The sequence below is a fragment of the Phalacrocorax aristotelis genome, chromosome 23 (genome assembly GCF_949628215.1).
Source record: "Phalacrocorax aristotelis chromosome 23, bGulAri2.1, whole genome shotgun sequence".
Lineage (NCBI taxonomy): Eukaryota > Metazoa > Chordata > Aves > Suliformes > Phalacrocoracidae > Phalacrocorax > Phalacrocorax aristotelis.
Window position 1 is genome coordinate 4,501,187 of NC_134298.1, and position 17,018 is coordinate 4,518,204.

General features: G+C 64.5%; 1 protein-coding gene across 1 annotated transcript; it reads left to right on the forward strand.

Moving 5' to 3' along the window:
- The first annotated feature begins 1,694 nt into the window (after window positions 1–1,694).
- Window positions 1,695–16,638, forward strand: SLC4A1 (solute carrier family 4 member 1 (Diego blood group)). The gene is made up of 22 exons (XM_075117142.1): window positions 1,695–1,830; window positions 4,240–4,331; window positions 4,458–4,554; window positions 5,921–5,990; window positions 6,114–6,214; window positions 7,444–7,517; window positions 7,728–7,905; window positions 7,982–8,117; window positions 8,355–8,496; window positions 9,141–9,216; window positions 9,837–10,021; window positions 10,699–10,909; window positions 11,023–11,226; window positions 11,455–11,603; window positions 12,029–12,223; window positions 13,010–13,177; window positions 13,436–13,525; window positions 13,651–13,817; window positions 13,933–14,186; window positions 14,273–14,442; window positions 14,702–14,875; window positions 15,188–16,638. Exons 2-22 carry the CDS (start codon window positions 4,314–4,316, stop codon window positions 15,266–15,268), a joined length of 2,940 nt encoding a protein of 979 aa, XP_074973243.1. The 5' UTR covers window positions 1,695–1,830; window positions 4,240–4,313; the 3' UTR covers window positions 15,269–16,638.
- The last annotated feature ends 380 nt before the right edge of the window (window positions 16,639–17,018 follow it).

Here is a 17,018-nt window from a genome sequence, read left to right on the forward strand (position 1 = left end):
ACCAGTGGGGACCCCGTGGGCAGAGCCACGGGGGGGGGACCCCGGCCCTGTCCAGACCCTGGGCAGCCCCCGGAGTAATCGGGGGGGCCCTTTGCCCCCCCCAGGGCTGAGTATGGCTGCCCCCCTGCCCCACCTCGGGTCCCTGCTTTGGGGGCATGCTGAGCATCACCCCTCCCCGTGGGGTCTGTGGGGTGCATGAGACCCCCTGAGCAGGGGTGGCTGTGGGGTGCGAGCCCCCAGAGGAGCTGGCTGTGCCAGGGGGGAGCCCCAAAATGCTCTCAGCACCCTACTTCTGTGCCATGCCTCTGCTTCCCCAGTGATGTGACAGGGAAATTGGGGGGCGGGTGGTGGTGTGAATACCTCGTCCTCCCACTGCAGCACAGCACCCAAATAAATCAAAGTCACCCTGAGCAGAGAGGCAATCCCCCCCCTCCCCTCCATGACCCGTGGGAACACATGTCCCCACTCTGTGCCCCCTGGGGTGCCCCACGCCCTCCTCTGCCCCTGCAAACGGGACCCAGCCCATAGCACCCAGTCAGGGGGCAGCAGGGTGCCCTGGCAGGGAGGGACCCCCAAAATCCGCAGGGCTGCTGCAGGGAGGGGAGCCCTTGGCAGCACCCAGATAACGCTGGGGGCCATTATCAGAGCACCCAGCCCACAGCTATCGCACCTCCCGGCCCCACGGCCCTGCAGCAGGTGCCACCGGGTCCCCAATGTGTGGGACAGGCGAGCAGCCCGCGGCAGGCGCGGGGGGGGGCAGCACCACCCTGACCCCTCAACCTGGGGCATGAGCGATGCCCCAGCAGCCGGGATGTCCCTGCAGCTGTCCCCGAGCACTGGGGTGGCTGGTGTGTGTCTGCATGAGCACGTCTGTGTGTCTGCATGTGTGTCTGCATGTGTGCAGGTGTGTCTACATGTGTGCATGTGTGCGCAAAGCTTGCCCAGCTCACGCTTCTCCCTGTCCCTGCACCCTGGGATTTGGGTGTGGGGGCTCGGAGCCCTTCAGGGAGGTTCTAAATGTAGAGAGACACGCACATGCATGCACATACGTGCATATATGTGTATGCATAGATGCGAATGCATGCGCACATGCACGCATACACGCAGACTTGAGCACGCACACCCATGCATGCACGCACTTGCACGCACACCCAGACGTGCACAGACGCGCTCTCACGCATGCACACGCACGCACACACGTGCGCTCACACCACCCCTTGCCCTGCACCGAAGCAGCTACTCCCGTCCCACCACCTCTCTGCAGAGCACCCCGGGGACGGCGATCCCAGGGGACAGACAGAAGCTTGGCCACATCCCCCGTCGCCCCCAGCACCTCGCACCTCCTCCCCTGGGGGAACCTCGCCAGGAACCCCCTTTTTTTTTCCTTTTTTTTTTTTTTTTTAAAAAAAAGAGGAAACCCCAAGCCCCTGGGAAGGAGGGGGACAGCCAGAGGGTTCCCGGGGATTCCCCACAGGGAAACACGGAACCTCGTAAACAAGATAGCGGGGGGGCACTGGGAGCGTGGCACGGCCGAGCCAAGGCAGGGCGAGCGGCTGGGGAGGGCCGTGGGGCGCAGGCAGGCGGCAGGCAGGAGGCAGGCAGGGCACAGCCTCGACGCCGCAAGCTGTTGCGCCCCGATAACCTTGTTTATGGGGGGCCCCAGGGGGGCCGGGTGAGCCCGAGGGGGGGGAGATTAGGGAGGTAAGCGTGACTCAGGGCATTTGGCCACGCTCCCCAGTGCTGCACGGCTCTTTCCCCGTGGGCAGCAGCAGGCAGAGCCCGGGCAGGGGCTGTTGGCGAGGGCAGGGGCATCGCGGAGCCACCCCGGGGGTAGGTGTGGGGTCGCGGGTGGCGGCGGCACCTGGGAGTGTCCCTGGGTGCTGGGAGCGGGGGCACAGGGTGCGGGGGGGGGACGGTGGGGGAGGGCAGGGTGGGGGACCACCCCTGGGTGCCCCCGGCATGGGGTGGGGTCTGTAGGGGTGTCAGCGGGGTGTGCTGGGGTGGGAGGTGCTGTGGGCCAGGGGCGTATGGGCTCCATACTGAGCCATGGTGGTACCCCCAGCAGGAGGGAGCCCAGCTGCACCATGTGCATGGCGTGGGATGTATGGGCTCCATACCGAGTACCTGCTGCATGAGGGATCCCAGCCACGCTGCGTGCATGGCGTGGGATGTATGGGCTCCATACCGAGTACCTGCTGCATGAGGGATCCCAGCCACGCTGCGTGCATGGCGTGGGATGTATGGGCTCCATACCGAGTACCTGCTGCATGAGGGATCCCAGCCACGCTGCGTGCATGGCGTGGGATGTATGGGCTCCATGCTGAGCACATGCAATGTGTGCTTTGGGAGGCATGGGCTCTATACTGAGCTGCACTGGATATATGGCGTAGGAGGCATGAGTCCAGTCCTGAGTCATGCTAGCTGCATGGTGTGGGAGGTATGGGCTCTATACTGAGCATGTTGGCTATGTGGTGCAGGAGATACGAGCTCTACACTGCGCACGCGGGGTGCATGTGTAGGAGGTATAGGCTCCATACCATGCACAAGGTGTGGGAGGCATGGGCTCTAGACTGCACACACGATACCTGCTCTAGGAAGCATGGGCTCTGTACCGCGCACGCCGTGTAGAACGTATGGGCTCTATACAGTGCAGGGTGGCATGGGGATGGATTTGGCAGGTCTGGGTGACCTGGGCGTGGGGTGCCCCGTGCGCTGCAGTCCCCCAGCCCCTCACCCCAGCCTCGGGGCGCTGCCTGGGTCCCAGGGCAGTGCAAGGGGCAGCGGGGGGAGCGGGGCGGGGGCCGACACCGGCTGGGCGTTATCAGCGGGGTGCAGCCCAGTGCACCGGGCTGATGCAAGAGCCGCTGGTGGGGCTTGGGGGGCCCGGGGGGCCCCGGGACAGGCCAGTGCGGGGGGCCGGGGGCCACCGGCACTGCGGGGCCAGGCGGGGCAGGAAGGAGGAGGCCGTGTCCGGAGCCGGCCGTGGTTCCCGTGGCCCCGCCACGGCTCCCGCGCCCCATCGGGGATCCCATGGCCCCAGCGGGGTCTCTGTGACCCCACCCTGGCTCCTGCTGCCCCCCGGCCGGGAGCGAGCTCCTGCATCACCCTGGTGAGATCTAGGAGGGCTGGTCCCCCCGTAAAGCCCCCCGACCTAGCAGCCCCCCTCCGTGAGCCCCCCATGTGGGATCCCTGGGCTGGGTGGCGGAAGACAGCTGGGATCCCCGTCCATCCCTGTCCCCCAACTTGGGGAATCCCCATGGGGGGCTGGGGTGGGGGCGCTGGGGGTCCCAGGGCAGGACCACCCCTCCCCTGGAGGCTCTGGGCTGGGTGGCAGGTGGGGGGTCATGGGGGCTGTGGGGCTGTGGGGTCGGGACGCCTGGGTCCCACCGGGGGTGCCCGGGGGTGGGGGAGGGGCGGCGTGGGGGGGGGAGGGCGCCCCCTGGCGGTTGTCCCCCGGCACGGCCCCGGGGCAGCTCGGGGTGGGGGGAGGCAGTGGGGTGAGGGGGGGGGATGCAGGCACAAGCTGCGCCTTCCCCCCTCCAGGCACCCACCCACCGCCCAGGGGGCTGTAGGGGCTTTGGGTGCTGAGCGGGGGGGGGGGGGGGGGGGGCTGCAGGGCGCGTCCCCCCAGCTGCGCACCCTGGGTTGCGGCAGGTCCCCGTGAGCCCAGCTGTGCCTCAGTTTCCCCATTCTCACCCCAGTGCTCTGCCAAGGGCCTGAGGGGGCTTGTTGGGGGCTCTGGGCACTGCAGTGTGGGACCCCACCTATGAGCGTGGGTCTCTATGGGACCCCAACCACATGTGAGGGGTCATGTAGGTCCCAGCCCATGTGTGTGGGTCCATATGGGACGTGACCTGTGGGCGTGGGGCCATAGGGGACCTGACCCCCAGGCGCAGGACGCAGCAGGACTGGCCAGCATGCGTGGGCATGGGTGGGCCGGGGCGGGATGCCGCGTCCCTGGTGGGAAGCTGCCGGGGCTCTGCCGTCACCTGACGTCGGTTCCCATCCCAGATGGCAGCAGGGCAGGGCACCGCGTCCCCGGGGACCCCCAGCCCCGGGACCTCCCGACCCACAGGGAGTGGGTTATGCGGGTGGAGGCTGCGGGAACAGCCTCAGCATCTGGCCCCAGCCCGATCCCAGGGGACAAACCCCACGTCCCGGGGGGCACCGAGTGCTGCCCTGGCCTCTGCTAACATGTTTTCTCTCCCTTTTCCCCCCGCGCCCGCCCCGACGCCGCAGAGCGCCGGGTTATGGTGCCGCCGGGCTGATTGCCGGGACGCAGCGAGGCAGTGGCGGGGGCCAAGCCCGGAGCCATGGAGGGGCCCGGCCAGGTAGGGAGACCCGGCCCCAAGCCCTGGCTCTGCCGCTGCGCCCCTGCCAGCTCCCACCCCCGGCATGGCCCCGGCGAGGTACTGGGGGTGCCGGTCCCCACTGAGCCCCTTCTTTCTGTCCCGCAGGAGGCCTACGAGGAGAGGATGAGGAGGAGCTTGGACCCCGAAGGCTATGAGGATCCTGGCATAGAGGGCTCCCGCCTATCAATGGAGGAGACGAACAGTGAGTGGTTCCCCCGGGTGCTGGGGGACACTGGGCACGCGTGGGCACCAGCATTGCGTGGGGATGGCATTGCATGGGCACCAGTGTCGTACAGGCGCCAGCGTTGCAGAGGTGATGGCGTTGCAGGAGCGATGGTGCCACGTGGGCACCAGCAGTGCACAGGAACTGGCACCGGGTGGGTGCCGGCATTGCAGGGGCACCAGTGGTTCAAGGGTGCATGTGGCACGGGTGCCAGAGTTCTGTGGGTGCCACCTATGCGTGGGTACCAGCATGGTGCAGGCGTGTTGCATGGGCACCAGCACTGCATGGGTGCTGGCGTTGTATAGGTGCCAGCATTGCATGGGCACCCATGTTGAATTGGCATCATGTTTCACGGGTGCCAGCATGGCACAGATGTGTTGCATGGGCACTAGCATTGCACAGACATGTTGAACGAGTGCCAGTGTTGCAGGGACATCAGAGTTGCATGGGTGCCAGAATTGCATGGGTGCCAGTGTTGCACAGACATGTTGCATGGGTGTCAACGTCGCAGAGGCGCCAGCGTTGCATGGGTGCCAGCATGGCAGAGGTGCCAGCGTTGCACAGCCGTGTTGCAGAGGTGCCAGCGTTGCATGGGTGCCAGCATTGCAGAGGTGCCAGCGTTGCATGGGTGCCAGCATGGCAGAGGTGCCAGCATTGCATGGGTGCTAGCGTGGTAGAGGCACCAGCGTTGCACAGATGTGTTGCAGAGGTGCCAGCGTTGCATGGGTGCCAGCATTGCAGAGGTGCCAGCGTTGCATGGGTGCCAGCACGGCAGAGGTGCCAGCGTTGCACAGATGTGTTGCAGAGGTGCCAGCGTTGCATGGGTGCCAGCACGGCAGAGGCTCCAGCGTTGCACAGATGTGTTGCAGAGGTGCCAGCATTGCATGGGTGCCAGCACGGCAGAGGTGCCAGCGTTGCACAGATGTGTTGCAGAGGTGCTGGTGTTGCATGGGCAGCGGGGCTTGCTCGCAGCCCAGGGTGGTCAGGCAGGGATGCGCAGCCCTCGGGATCACACCGCCCAAAGGCAGCAACGCCCTTTGCCAAAGCCCCAGAGCCAGCGAGGTGCCACCTCCAGCACCACGGCTGCGGGTACCTGAGAGGGGGCCAAGCTCAGGGACACCCAGGGTGCTTGAGGCCATGACTGAGACCCCCAGGGGAGGGAGGCGAGGGGAGTTTGGGGGGGTCTGTGTGCCCCAGAGCATCCCCTTGCCCAAAGCCTGGTTGATCCCAGGCTGCCGCCCTGAGGGGATGCTTGGGCCGCGCTGGCCCCCGGCATCCAGACCCTCGGGTGCCCGTTCGGGGTGACACAGGTCAGGGGGATAACGCTGCCGCCTGTTCTGCGCAGGGGCCGGCGCTGGCACCGGGTCCTCCTTGCACGCGTGGAGGGCCAGAGCCGAGGAGCTGACGCCCCTGCGGTGAGTCCCCTAAATCGAGGAGGGGGCCGGATGTTGCCCTGCCTGCCATCGGCAAGGGGAGGCTGCTGGCACCCATGGGTGCCCGGTGCTGACCCCCCTGTCCCGGCGGTGTGTGTTTTGCAGCCAGTATTTGCCCAACCGGAGGGGATGCTATGACGTGGACGGGAGGAGGCGTGCGGCCGGGGTCCCCCCGGGACAGGCAAGCCGCCGTGGTGGAGGGCAGCGTGAGTGACCGCGGGGGGCACCGGGGGACGTAGCCCAGCCCTGGCATTTTCCCCCCCCAGCCCTCTGCCATGCCGCCCACCCCGGCTTTGCCGCCCCCCAGCCCCGCGCTCCGCGGGGTAACCGTCCCCCGGGCGTCAGGGCACACCACAGGGTGACCGCTGTTGCTTGCCCGTAATCGCCCGCTGATTGAGGATAAATAAAGTCTTTGTTTGGGGTGAGGACAAGAACCACTTGGGGCTGAACGCCGGCTGGCGCCGGGCAGCTCGGCAGCGGCGGCAGCGGGCCGGGACGAGGACAGGCTCGTGCCCACGTGCCACAACCAACGCCATCGGGGACACCGGGCAGGGGGGATGCACCCTGTCCCCACTCCCGTGGGCACGGCATCCTTCAGCCAGCGGAGCGGGATGCAGCTCTTGCAGCATCACCCCTCCGGGTGACCTGGCCGGGGGCAGCGGTGGGGACCGCGGTGGTCCCCAGCAAGGGCGGAGGGGGACGGGGTGAGCCTGTTCCTGGCACCGGGGTGGCAGCGGGCAGGCAGGAGCCGCGCTGGTGTTTACTGTCAGCAAAGGCAAAGTGCTCTGGGATTTACGGTGCACACAGGGCGGCCGCGGGGCGTGGGGCTCAGCCCCCGCTTTATAGGGCTGGAGCCTGCGGGGCTGTGGGTAGCGCAGTGGGGGCAGCAGGTAGGCAGGGGATGGGGACAGGGACGTGTCTGGCTCCTGGGGTCTGGCTGGCCAGGGATGCACTGTCCCCATCCCTGTCCCATTCCAAGGTGCAGTGCTCGGCGCTGGGGTCAGGGTTGTGCTGGTGGCAGGGTGGTGAGGCAGAGTGTGGCCACGAGCTCTGCCCTCACCCTGGCCCCGGGGATGTCCCCAGACTGTCACCCTCCCCTCAGAGCTGGGCTACAGGGGTGTGAGGGGCCGGAGCTGGGCACCGGCAGCGCGGGGGGCAATGGAGGGCCACATCCAGCAAACCCTAACTGGGTTTAGGGATGGAGGTTGTAGAGGTGGGGACACATCCAGCAAAGCCCAGCTGGGTCTGGGATGGGGTAGTGGGTGGGGGACATGTCCAGTGAGTCCCAATCAGGTCTGGGGTGGGGGTGATGGAGCAGGGGACACGTCCAGGCAACCCCAGCTGCGGCTGGGATGAGGGTGATGGGGGAGACACCTCCAACAGACCTCCGGGTCAGGGCAGGGACCAGCTAACGCAGCAGTGGCTCCACTCGCAGCTCCGTCGGACACTGATGTGGACCTGGAGGCGGCAGGGAGCAGAAGGCTTGTGTCCCGGCAGGACACCCATGAGGTGGGTGCTGCCCTGTGGACCCCCATTCCCTCCCCATTCCCAGGGCTGGGCAGGCTGTGGCCACCCATGGACCAACCCCATGCCAGCCCCTGGAGACGCTGGGGCATGGGGCAGGGGGTGTGTGCTGGCACAAGCAGCTGCAGCTTTGGGGCTCCTGGGGTCCCCGGTGTGGCCAGGGGAACCCTGACCCCCCCTCGGCTCTGGCTGTAGGTCTACGTGGAGCTGCACGAGCTGGTCATGGACACCACGAACGAGCTGTGCTGGATGGAGGCTGGCCACTGGCTCAAGCTGGAGGAGGACTTCAAGGAAGACGAGCACTGGGGCCAGCCCCATCTCTCCTTCCTGACCTACCACAGCCTCCTGGAGATCCGCCGGGCTTTGGCCAAAGGTGGGGATACCAGCTGGGGCTGGGATGGCAGCGGGGACCCCACACCGGCCGGCCGGTGACAGTGCTGTCCCTGCAGGCGCCGTGCTCTTTGATGTGGCGGCCACCTCGCTGGCGGCCATTGCCCACATCCTCATTGACCAGATGATCTACGAGGGGCAGATCAAGCCACAGGACCAGGAGGCCATCCTGAGGACGCTGCTGCTGCAGCACAAGTATGGCCGGGGCTGATGGTCCCGTGGGGGGGGAACCCAATGTCTGGGCTGGGGCTGCCTCCAGAAAGACCTGCTGGAGCCTGGCATAGGGTGGAAAAGCCCTTCTGCTGTTTGGCTTTGCCTTCCAGCCCAGTTTGGGGGTCCCCACACACCCCCGGGGGCTGGGGGTGTCTTGTGGGGTTTTAGGGGGATCAGTGGTGCTGGCCTATCTGACACCCCCCACACACACTGTTCTAGACACCCCAGCAAGGGCCATTCGGTCAGGACCCTGCCACTGGCACAGCTGCAGCACTCGGGCACGGGCCAGGCAGAGACGCAGCAGCCGCTGCTGCAGGAGCAGCAGCCCCTGGAGATGCACAGGCTGTCCGGGCCCCGGCCGGCAAGTGGGAACGGGGCTGCGGCGGGGGGCAACGGGGCAGCGCGGGGCAGGGGTCGGGGTTGCTGGGTCCAGCTGGGGTGCGTGGAGGGCTGCTGGGAGATGCACGTGTGCACCCCGGTGCATGCACACACTCACTTAGGCACATGCAGGAGGTATACAGGCTTTCGTGCAGCCCCCCCCCCCCCCCCCCCCGTGCTGTGCATCCCCGGGGAGTGCACGTACCCACTCGTGCATGCTCGCCCACCTATCCACACACACTCACACAGGCACGAGCGCACGCAAGTGCACGAGCACAAGCGCCCCCCAAACTACCACGCACACCGCTTTCTCTCGCCCTCACGCATATGTGCACACATGCACTTGCACACACACGCATGCACGCGTGTGCAGGCGCAGTTGCGGGCACATGCACGCACACATGGCTGCACACACGTGCACATACATGAGCGCACATGCAAGCAGGGGAGGCATGCCATGGGATGGTGTGGAGGTGGTAGCAAGGGAGCTGGGCTTGCAGGGACCAAAGGGGACATGTAGGGGATGGAGGGGGACACGCTTGGGATGGAGGGGGACAGAGGGGGCCGTGCAGGAGACGGCCACCAAGGACAGCCAGATGACTCCTGCCATTTTTTTGCTCACCACAGAGCCAGAGCACATCCGATAGACCCCAGCTCCCCGAGAAGATCCCCGAGGATGCTGAAGCCACGCTGGTCCTTGTGGGTGAGTGGTCAGAGGGGCTGCGGGTGCAGGGTTGGGGCGGTGGGTGCAGGGTCGGGGTGGTGGGTGCAGTGTCGGGGCGGTGGGTGCAGGGCCAGGGTGTGCAGGGGGAGCTTTGGTGTCTGCCTGCTCGCTCACTCGCTGCTTTTCTTGCACCTTTTGTGACTCTCCCCGTCGTCAGCCCTCGCCACCGCCTGCTGCCGCTCAGCGCTGCTCTCTGGGCCACGTGTCCCCATGTCCCTTGCCCTCATGTCCCATTTCTCCACTCCCCTCTGCCCCCATGTCCTCATGTGTCTCCATCCCCCTGTGTCCCCATGTCCTGATGTCCCTGTGCTCCCACGCCCACCTACACCTGTGTCCCCATGTCCTGAAGTCCCCGTGCTCCCGTGTCATTGTGTCCCTCTGCCTCTGTGTCCTCATGTCTTTGTGTGCCCTGTGTCATCCCCTTTGTCCCCCCATGTCCCCATGCCTCTGTGTCATCTTGTCTCCAAATAACTCTGTCCCTGTACCCCTGTGTCCCCTTGTCTCCATATCCCAATGTCCCCATGTCCCCATTCTCCTGTGTTCCCATGTGCCTATGCCCGGCCCCCCGTGATCCCCCTCCCATCCCGTCCTCCCTCCAGGCTGCGCAGCCTTCCTGGAGCAGCCAACGCTGGCCTTCGTGCGCCTCAAGGCCGCGGTGAACCTGGACGCCGTCCTCGAAGTGCCCCTGCCCGTCCGCTTCCTCTTTGTGGTCCTGGGCCCCAACACCCCCCACGTCAGCTATCATGAGATCGGCCGCGCCATCGCCACCATGATGTCCGAGAGGGTACGCTTATCCACCGCCACCACCGGCACCGCCACCGGCACTGGCACCGCCACCAGTACCGGCACTGGCACCGCCGCCCTGGGTGCCAGCCCCCCTGAGTACCCCAAAGTCCTCAGCTGCACCATCTAATAGCTCGTCCACCTGTGCCACATTACTCTCCGTGCTCATTCCCTGTGTCCCCGTGCCACTGTGTCCCCTTGTCCCCACGCACCTGTGTCCTCCTCCCTCTGGGTGTCCATGTCCCCGTGCGCCCCTGTTCCCATGTCCCCGCCTCCACATGCCCCCCTGTCCTGATGTCTGTCCGTGTGCATCCCTGTCCCCACACTTCTGTAGCCCCACGCTCCCATCTCCCCATGCTCCTGTGTCCATGCCACACAGGTCAAATCTCCCCTTGTCCCCATGTGCCAAAGCAACCACGTCCCCATGCTCCTGTTGTCCAAAATCTCCCATGTCTCTATGTCCCCCCTTATCCCCATCCCCTCATGCCCCTGTGGTCCCAATGCTCCCTGTCCCCAAGTGTCTCCATGCCCCACTCACCCTCATGCCCCCATGCCCTGTTGCCCCCGTGTCCCCACAATGCCCCACCCCTCCGGGGATTCTCAGGGGCCAGGCAGGTGCCCAGCAGCACCCAAGGGTGCTAGAGATGGCTGAGCGCCTGTCCCCGGGGCACCCCGCAGGTCTTTCGCCGGGATGCCTACCTGGCCAAGGGCCGCCAGGACCTGCTGCAGGGGGTCGAGGAATTCCTGGAGGCCAGCATCGTCCTGCCACCCACCGAGACCCTGAGCGAGCAGCTCCTCCAGAGCCTGGTGCCGCTGCAGCACAAGCTGCTCCGCCACCGCTACCAGCCTCCCATGAAGGCGATGGACAAGGACTTCCTAAAAGGCCTGGGTATGACAGGGACCATCCCAGTCCCCCCCCCCCGGGATCCCCCATCCCCATGGGTGGTGGAAATCCCGCTTTGCACGCGAAGACTCCCCATGACCACCGAACTGTGCACCCAGGGCTGGAGGCGCCGGCGCCGGAGGATGATGACCCCCTGCGCAGGACGAAGCGACCTTTTGGGGGGCTGGTGCAGGACATCCGCCGCCGGTACCCCAAATACCTCAGCGACATCAAGGATGCCCTCAACCCCCAGTGCCTTGCTGCCGTCATCTTCATCTATTTTGCGGCGCTGACACCTGCTATCACCTTTGGAGGCTTGCTGAGTAATGGAGGGGACAGGCTGGGGACACGCCGGGGGACAGGGACATCCCCCTGCTGGGCATGGGGCTGGGGGCTAGGGGTGTTGGGTGCCACTGCCTGCAGCACCATCCCCTGGGGATGCTCCTGGGGACATTATCGCACCCCCTAATCCTGATGCCGAGGAGTTCGGGATGGGGGGGACACAGCGCTGTGCCACCCAGCACCCACCAGCTCTACCCCTCCGCCCCCAGGTGAGAAGACCAACGGCATAATGGGGGTGCCGGAGCTGCTCCTCTCCACCTGCGTGCAGTGCATTGTCTTCAGCATCTTCAGCGCCCAGCCCCTGCTCGTTGTCGGCTTCTCTGGGCCCCTCCTCGTCTTCGAGGAAGCCTTCTATTCGGTGGGTGCCACCCCACATCTCTGGGTGCCCCCCACCCACTGCTGACAGTCCCCACAGGGGGGCTTGTGGCATCTGCACCAGCCTTGGCAGAGGCACGGGGTGCTGCCATGCGGGTGATGGCACAGAGGGGATGGCATGTGGGTGATATCATGCAGGTAGGAGCCATCGGGTGATGGCATAGGGGTGACGCGAGGTGCGTGAAACCACGTGGGTGATGCCAGGCAGGTGCTGCCCTTGGGGCGCTGCCAGGCGGGTGAGCTCACTGGGGTCCTGCCACACTGGGGTACCGCTATCCCATCCTGGCACCCCCCAGGCCCCAGGTAGGAGGCACAGGGCCACCATGGGACCCTGAGGTCCTGCCCACCTGGGTGCCTATGCCCAGGGCTCCGGGGGGCTGACCGGAGCTGTTCCCTCTGGCTCCCCAGTTCTGCAATAACCATCACCTAGAGTACATCGTGGGACGGGTCTGGATCGGTTTCTGGCTGATCCTGCTGGTGCTGGTGGTGGTGGCCTGCGAGGGCAGCTTCCTGGTGCGCTACCTGTCCCGCTACACCCAGGAGATCTTCTCCTTCCTCATCTCCCTCATCTTCATCTATGAGACCTTCTCCAAGCTCGTCAAGGTGAGGGGTGCGCATGTCCCGTGGTGGGGAAAGGGGCGGGGGGGGGCTGCAGATTGTTGTCATTACCCAGGTTTCTGTAGAAATGGTGGGAGTCGGGCGAGGGATGCAGGCAGGGATAGAGCCCATCTCCCAGCATTTTCTCCCTCTTCCCAGGTGTTTCCCAACTCGTGCTTCTCTCTGTAGGGGCATTTTGGGGCAGGGAGGTGAAGCCCAGGCAGGTGTCCCACCTGGGCTGCCACAGACATGGTCCTTGCCCAGGAACTGCCCAGAGAGTCCCGATTTCTTCCCCCATCCCCTGGCTCAGACCTTTCCCAGGTGGCTGGTAGCAATGGGGTGGTGTCACCCCGCGCACTGGGTGCCCCCAGGGACATCTCTGGTGCTGGAGAGGAGGCAGGCACATGCCCCATCACACCCTGGACCCCCATCACACCAAGGCACCCCCGTGCACCCCTCTACAAGCTCAGCGCAGCCCCAAACACCCTGGGTGACGCATGGTCCGCAGCGGGGCCATGCTCATCTGTCCCCACCATGCCACCTAGCCCCTGCTCCGGCCCCATTTCCAAAGGACTGTGGAAGTTCCAAACTGAGCCTAAAAATAACCCCCCCGCCCACCATGTGCCAAGCTCCCAGCCTCGCTGGTCACCCTGGCGCGCACCCTGCACCCACGCACCCGCCAGGACGGTGCCCCAGGGCTCCCAGCGTGGCAGGACGGGTGCAGGCAGATCCCCCATCCCCACCTGCTAGGAGGTCTCCCATCCTCCCTGACCTTCTCTCCTTCCCTCCCAGATCTTCAAGGAAAACCCGCTAAAGCGGCATTACAACGTGCAGCCCACGGTCACGTCCGGTGTGCCGGAGCCCAACACAGCGCTGCTGTCCTTCATCCTCATGGCCGGCACGTTCTTCCTGGCCTTTTTCCTCCGCAAGTTCAAGAACAGCGCTTTCCTGCCTGGCAGGGTGAGGACTGGGGCGGGCGGGGGCACGGTGGCACCCCCCACACCCCACTGGACCCTCGGCGGGGGCAGCGCTAGCAGCAAAATGGGAGCTCGGTGGGTGCGGTTTCCCAAAGGGGGCTGGCTGAGACTGTGCAAACTCATTGCACGCTCCTCCAGAGATCTTTGCCAGAGGTCATCGCCGGTGGGGGCGCGGCAAGGGGGACCCCCCCAGTTAGGTGGGGACATGAGCAGGTTTAACACAATCACAATGTCCCCACAGGCCCGGCGCTTGATCGGGGACTTCGGGGTGCCCATTTCCATCTTGGTCATGGCGCTGGTCGACTTCTCGATCGAGGACACATACACGCAGGTCCGGGAGCAGTGGGAGGAGGGGGCTGGGGGGGCGGGCATTCCCAACAAGGGGACGTGGAACTGGGTGTTCGTCCCTGTGCCCTGTCCCTGTCCCCTCACTCCCCCATCTCTGCTCCCATCCAGAAACTGAAGGTCCCCGAAGGGCTGGATGTCACCAACTCGTCCGCCCGGGGCTGGTTTATCAACCCCATGGGGGAGAAGACCACCTTCCCCATCTGGATGATGTTCGCTGCCGTTGTGCCTGCCCTCCTGGTCTTCATCCTCATCTTCCTTGAGACGCAGATCACCACGTGAGGATGGGGGAGCTATGGGGAGGGGAGGTCTATGGGGTTCCCAGTGGGATGGAGATGGAGGGGACGTTCCCGGGGTGCTGTGTCACCAACTCATCCCCTCTGTCCCCGGCAGCCTCATCGTCAGCAAGCCCGAGAGGAAGCTGGTAAAGGGCTCTGGCTTCCACCTGGACCTGCTGCTGATTGTGGCCATGGGGGGGCTGGTCGCCCTTTTCGGCATGCCCTGGCTCACCGCCGCCACCGTCCGCACCATCACCCATGTCAATGCCCTCACCATCATGAGCAAGGCCTCCGGTCCTGGCGAGAAATCCCAGATCTTGGAGGTCAAGGAACAACGCATCAGTGGCCTTTTGGTGGCCGTGCTCATCGGTGAGCTGGGGAGGTGCCTCCCACCCCAGGCGGCGAGGGCTGGATGCCCCCAGAGGCTCTCCCTGAGCTCTCCTTCTCCACCGCAGGTGTTTCCATCCTCCTGGAGCCTGTCCTGAAGCATGTCCCGCTGGCCGTGCTCTTCGGCATCTTCCTCTACATGGGCATCACCTCCCTCTTCGGCATCCAGCTCTTCGACCGCATCCTGCTCTTGCTGATGCCACCCAAGTACCACCCCAAAGAGCCCTACGTCACCCGGGTGAGTGAGCCCTATGTCACCGGGCCAGGTGGCCGCGGGCTTTGGGGTGGCCGTGGGCTTTGGGGTGTCTGGGGCTGTGGCACTCCACGGTGCTGCCTGCAAATGCTTGGGGCTCCCCAAAGAGCCTCTTCCTTCAGCGCTGACCTTCGCTGGGCTCTTTGGGCCACTGGTCCTGCCCCCCCCCAGTACCTAGCACCCCAGGAAGGGTGCGGGGTGCTGGACCCACCACCCTGACCCCCCTGGGCTCTTCATCCCACAGGTGAAGACTTGGCGGATGCACCTCTTCACCTTCACCCAGATCATCGTCCTTGTGCTGCTGTGGGTGGTGAAGTCCACCCAGGCCTCGCTGGCGCTGCCCTTCATCCTCATACTCACCGTGCCCCTGCGGCGCTTCCTGCTGCCCAGGATCTTCCGGGATGTCGAGCTCAAATGCGTACGTAGTGCTGGCACGGGCTGGGAGCCGCTACGGTGCTGTCCTGTCCCTGTGCCCGTGCCTGCGTCCATCCCCATCTCTGTCCCCATCCTCATCCTCATCCCCATCTGTGTCCTCATCCCCATCCCCATCCCTGCCCCTGTTCCCATCCCCGTCTCCATCCCCATCACTATCCCTGCCCTCAATCCTGTCCCCATTCCCGACCCCTCCCCATCCCCACCCTGTCCTCGTCTCCATCACTGTCCCCAACCCCATCCCTGTCCTCCACATCCCTGTCCCCATCCCACCTAACGCCCTCACCCGTCCCTCCAGCTGGACGCAGACGACGTGGTGGTGACCTTCGAAGAGATGGAGGGCAGGGATGTTTACGACGAGGTGCAGATGCCCAGCTAAGGGCTCGCTGGCCCCTGCCCCCCCTGATGGCCCTGTGTCCCCCAGCCCCCCACACCCACCCGCTTGTAGCTCCCCTTGCTGCCATCCCAGGGCACTGGGCGACGGTGGGGGAACTTGGGGACACGGCCCCAGAGCCCCAGTCCCCACCTGCACACTCTGCGAATGGAGTTGTTCCCCCCACCCCTTTTTTCCCTTTTTTTCAAAATATTTTGGATGGTGTGATCTCGCCTGCACTTTGCTACCGGCTGGGGAAGAGGCTGCCCGGGCGGGGGGGGGGGGTGTCCCATGGGCCGCCCCCCACCCTGTGGCAGGACCGGATGGCCCATGCTCCGTGTCACTGTCCCGTCCCGGGGCTGTGACGGGGCACCGAGCACACGAAGGAGCCAGAGGAAGACACCGGAGCCTGGAGGGAGGAGGAAGGCAGGGCCTGGGCAGCGCAGCGGGGATGGAGACGCAGTGGGATGGGGTCCCCCCAGTCCCGCTGCCTTCCCCCGCCATGGAGCCCCCCTGCCTGACCCCTCTTCCCCAGACGAACTTCCAGTGCTAATGAGCGCTCTCAGCATCTCCCGGGGTCAGGGTGTAAATAGTCCAGAGGGGGGGTTTATATATTTGCAATGAAGATAATCACGCTAAAAACACCGAAACAAACTTACGCCAACGCTTCCGCAGGTAGGATTGACTCAGAACCAAACAAAAATTCCCAAAAAGCCTGAAAAAGCACCTTAAAAAAAAAGAAAAATTGAGAAGGAAAAAAAAAAAAAGCAGCTGCAAGAAGTGATCTGTATATTTGATGCTAGTGACTGGGGGAGTTTGTAATTTATTTCTAAAGGCTGATTGTGCTCCCGCCCGCAGCAGGGGCCGTGTGTGTGTGTGTGTATATACTAGAGAGAAACTATATAAAAATTTACAATTTTTCTAGAAAGACTTATTTTTAAAGGATCCTGGTCAGGGCCTAAACTCTACAGACCAGTCCAGCAGTGTCGTTTAACTCACGAATTAGCATTAGTATCAATCCTCTCTATTTTTGTAGCATTTCAGTTAAACCCGTGTAGTTTTTCCTTGATTTTTCCCTTGCTTGCTGACCACGTCTTGCCCCGTTTCTGCTGGGATTGCTCCCAAACTGGCCGAGCATCCCCCTGCTTCTGCTGGGGCTGATCCTGCCCTGGTCAGACGCAAGGGCCAGATCCAGCCAGGGGCAGTGCACCCCATCAGGCTGCAAATTTGCTCCTTTTTGCATAAATCGGACCGGGGGAGACCCCAAAATCAGCATGGGGGACAGCGGAGGGGGGGCAGCCGTGCCTGGTGCTGCGTCATGTTTGGGTGGGTTTAGTTTTATTAATTATGTGTCCAAAATAAATAATGTTGTGAGCTTTGGGGTTTTTTATTCTTCCCTTCCCAATCCACCTCTGTATCAGGCTTTAATAAATAAATGCATAAAATCAGAAAGGAAATGGGATTTTTCTTTCCAGTTGAGCATTTGCTGGGGGGTTGCTTTATTTAATTGATCCCCCCCTCAAAGGGCAGCAGCATCCTTTGGGGGTGTCCACCCCTACCGCCCTGGGATGCTCAGTGCAGCTGTACCAACATGTGTGCCATGACATTCAGGATGCTTGCTGCATCCCGGGGTGCTCACCGCAGCCATCCCAGATTGCTTCCCATAGTCATCCTGGGATGCCCCCCACAGCCACCCCGGGATGCTCGCTGCATCCCGGCGTCGCAGGATGCTCCCTGTGGCCATCCTGGGATGCTC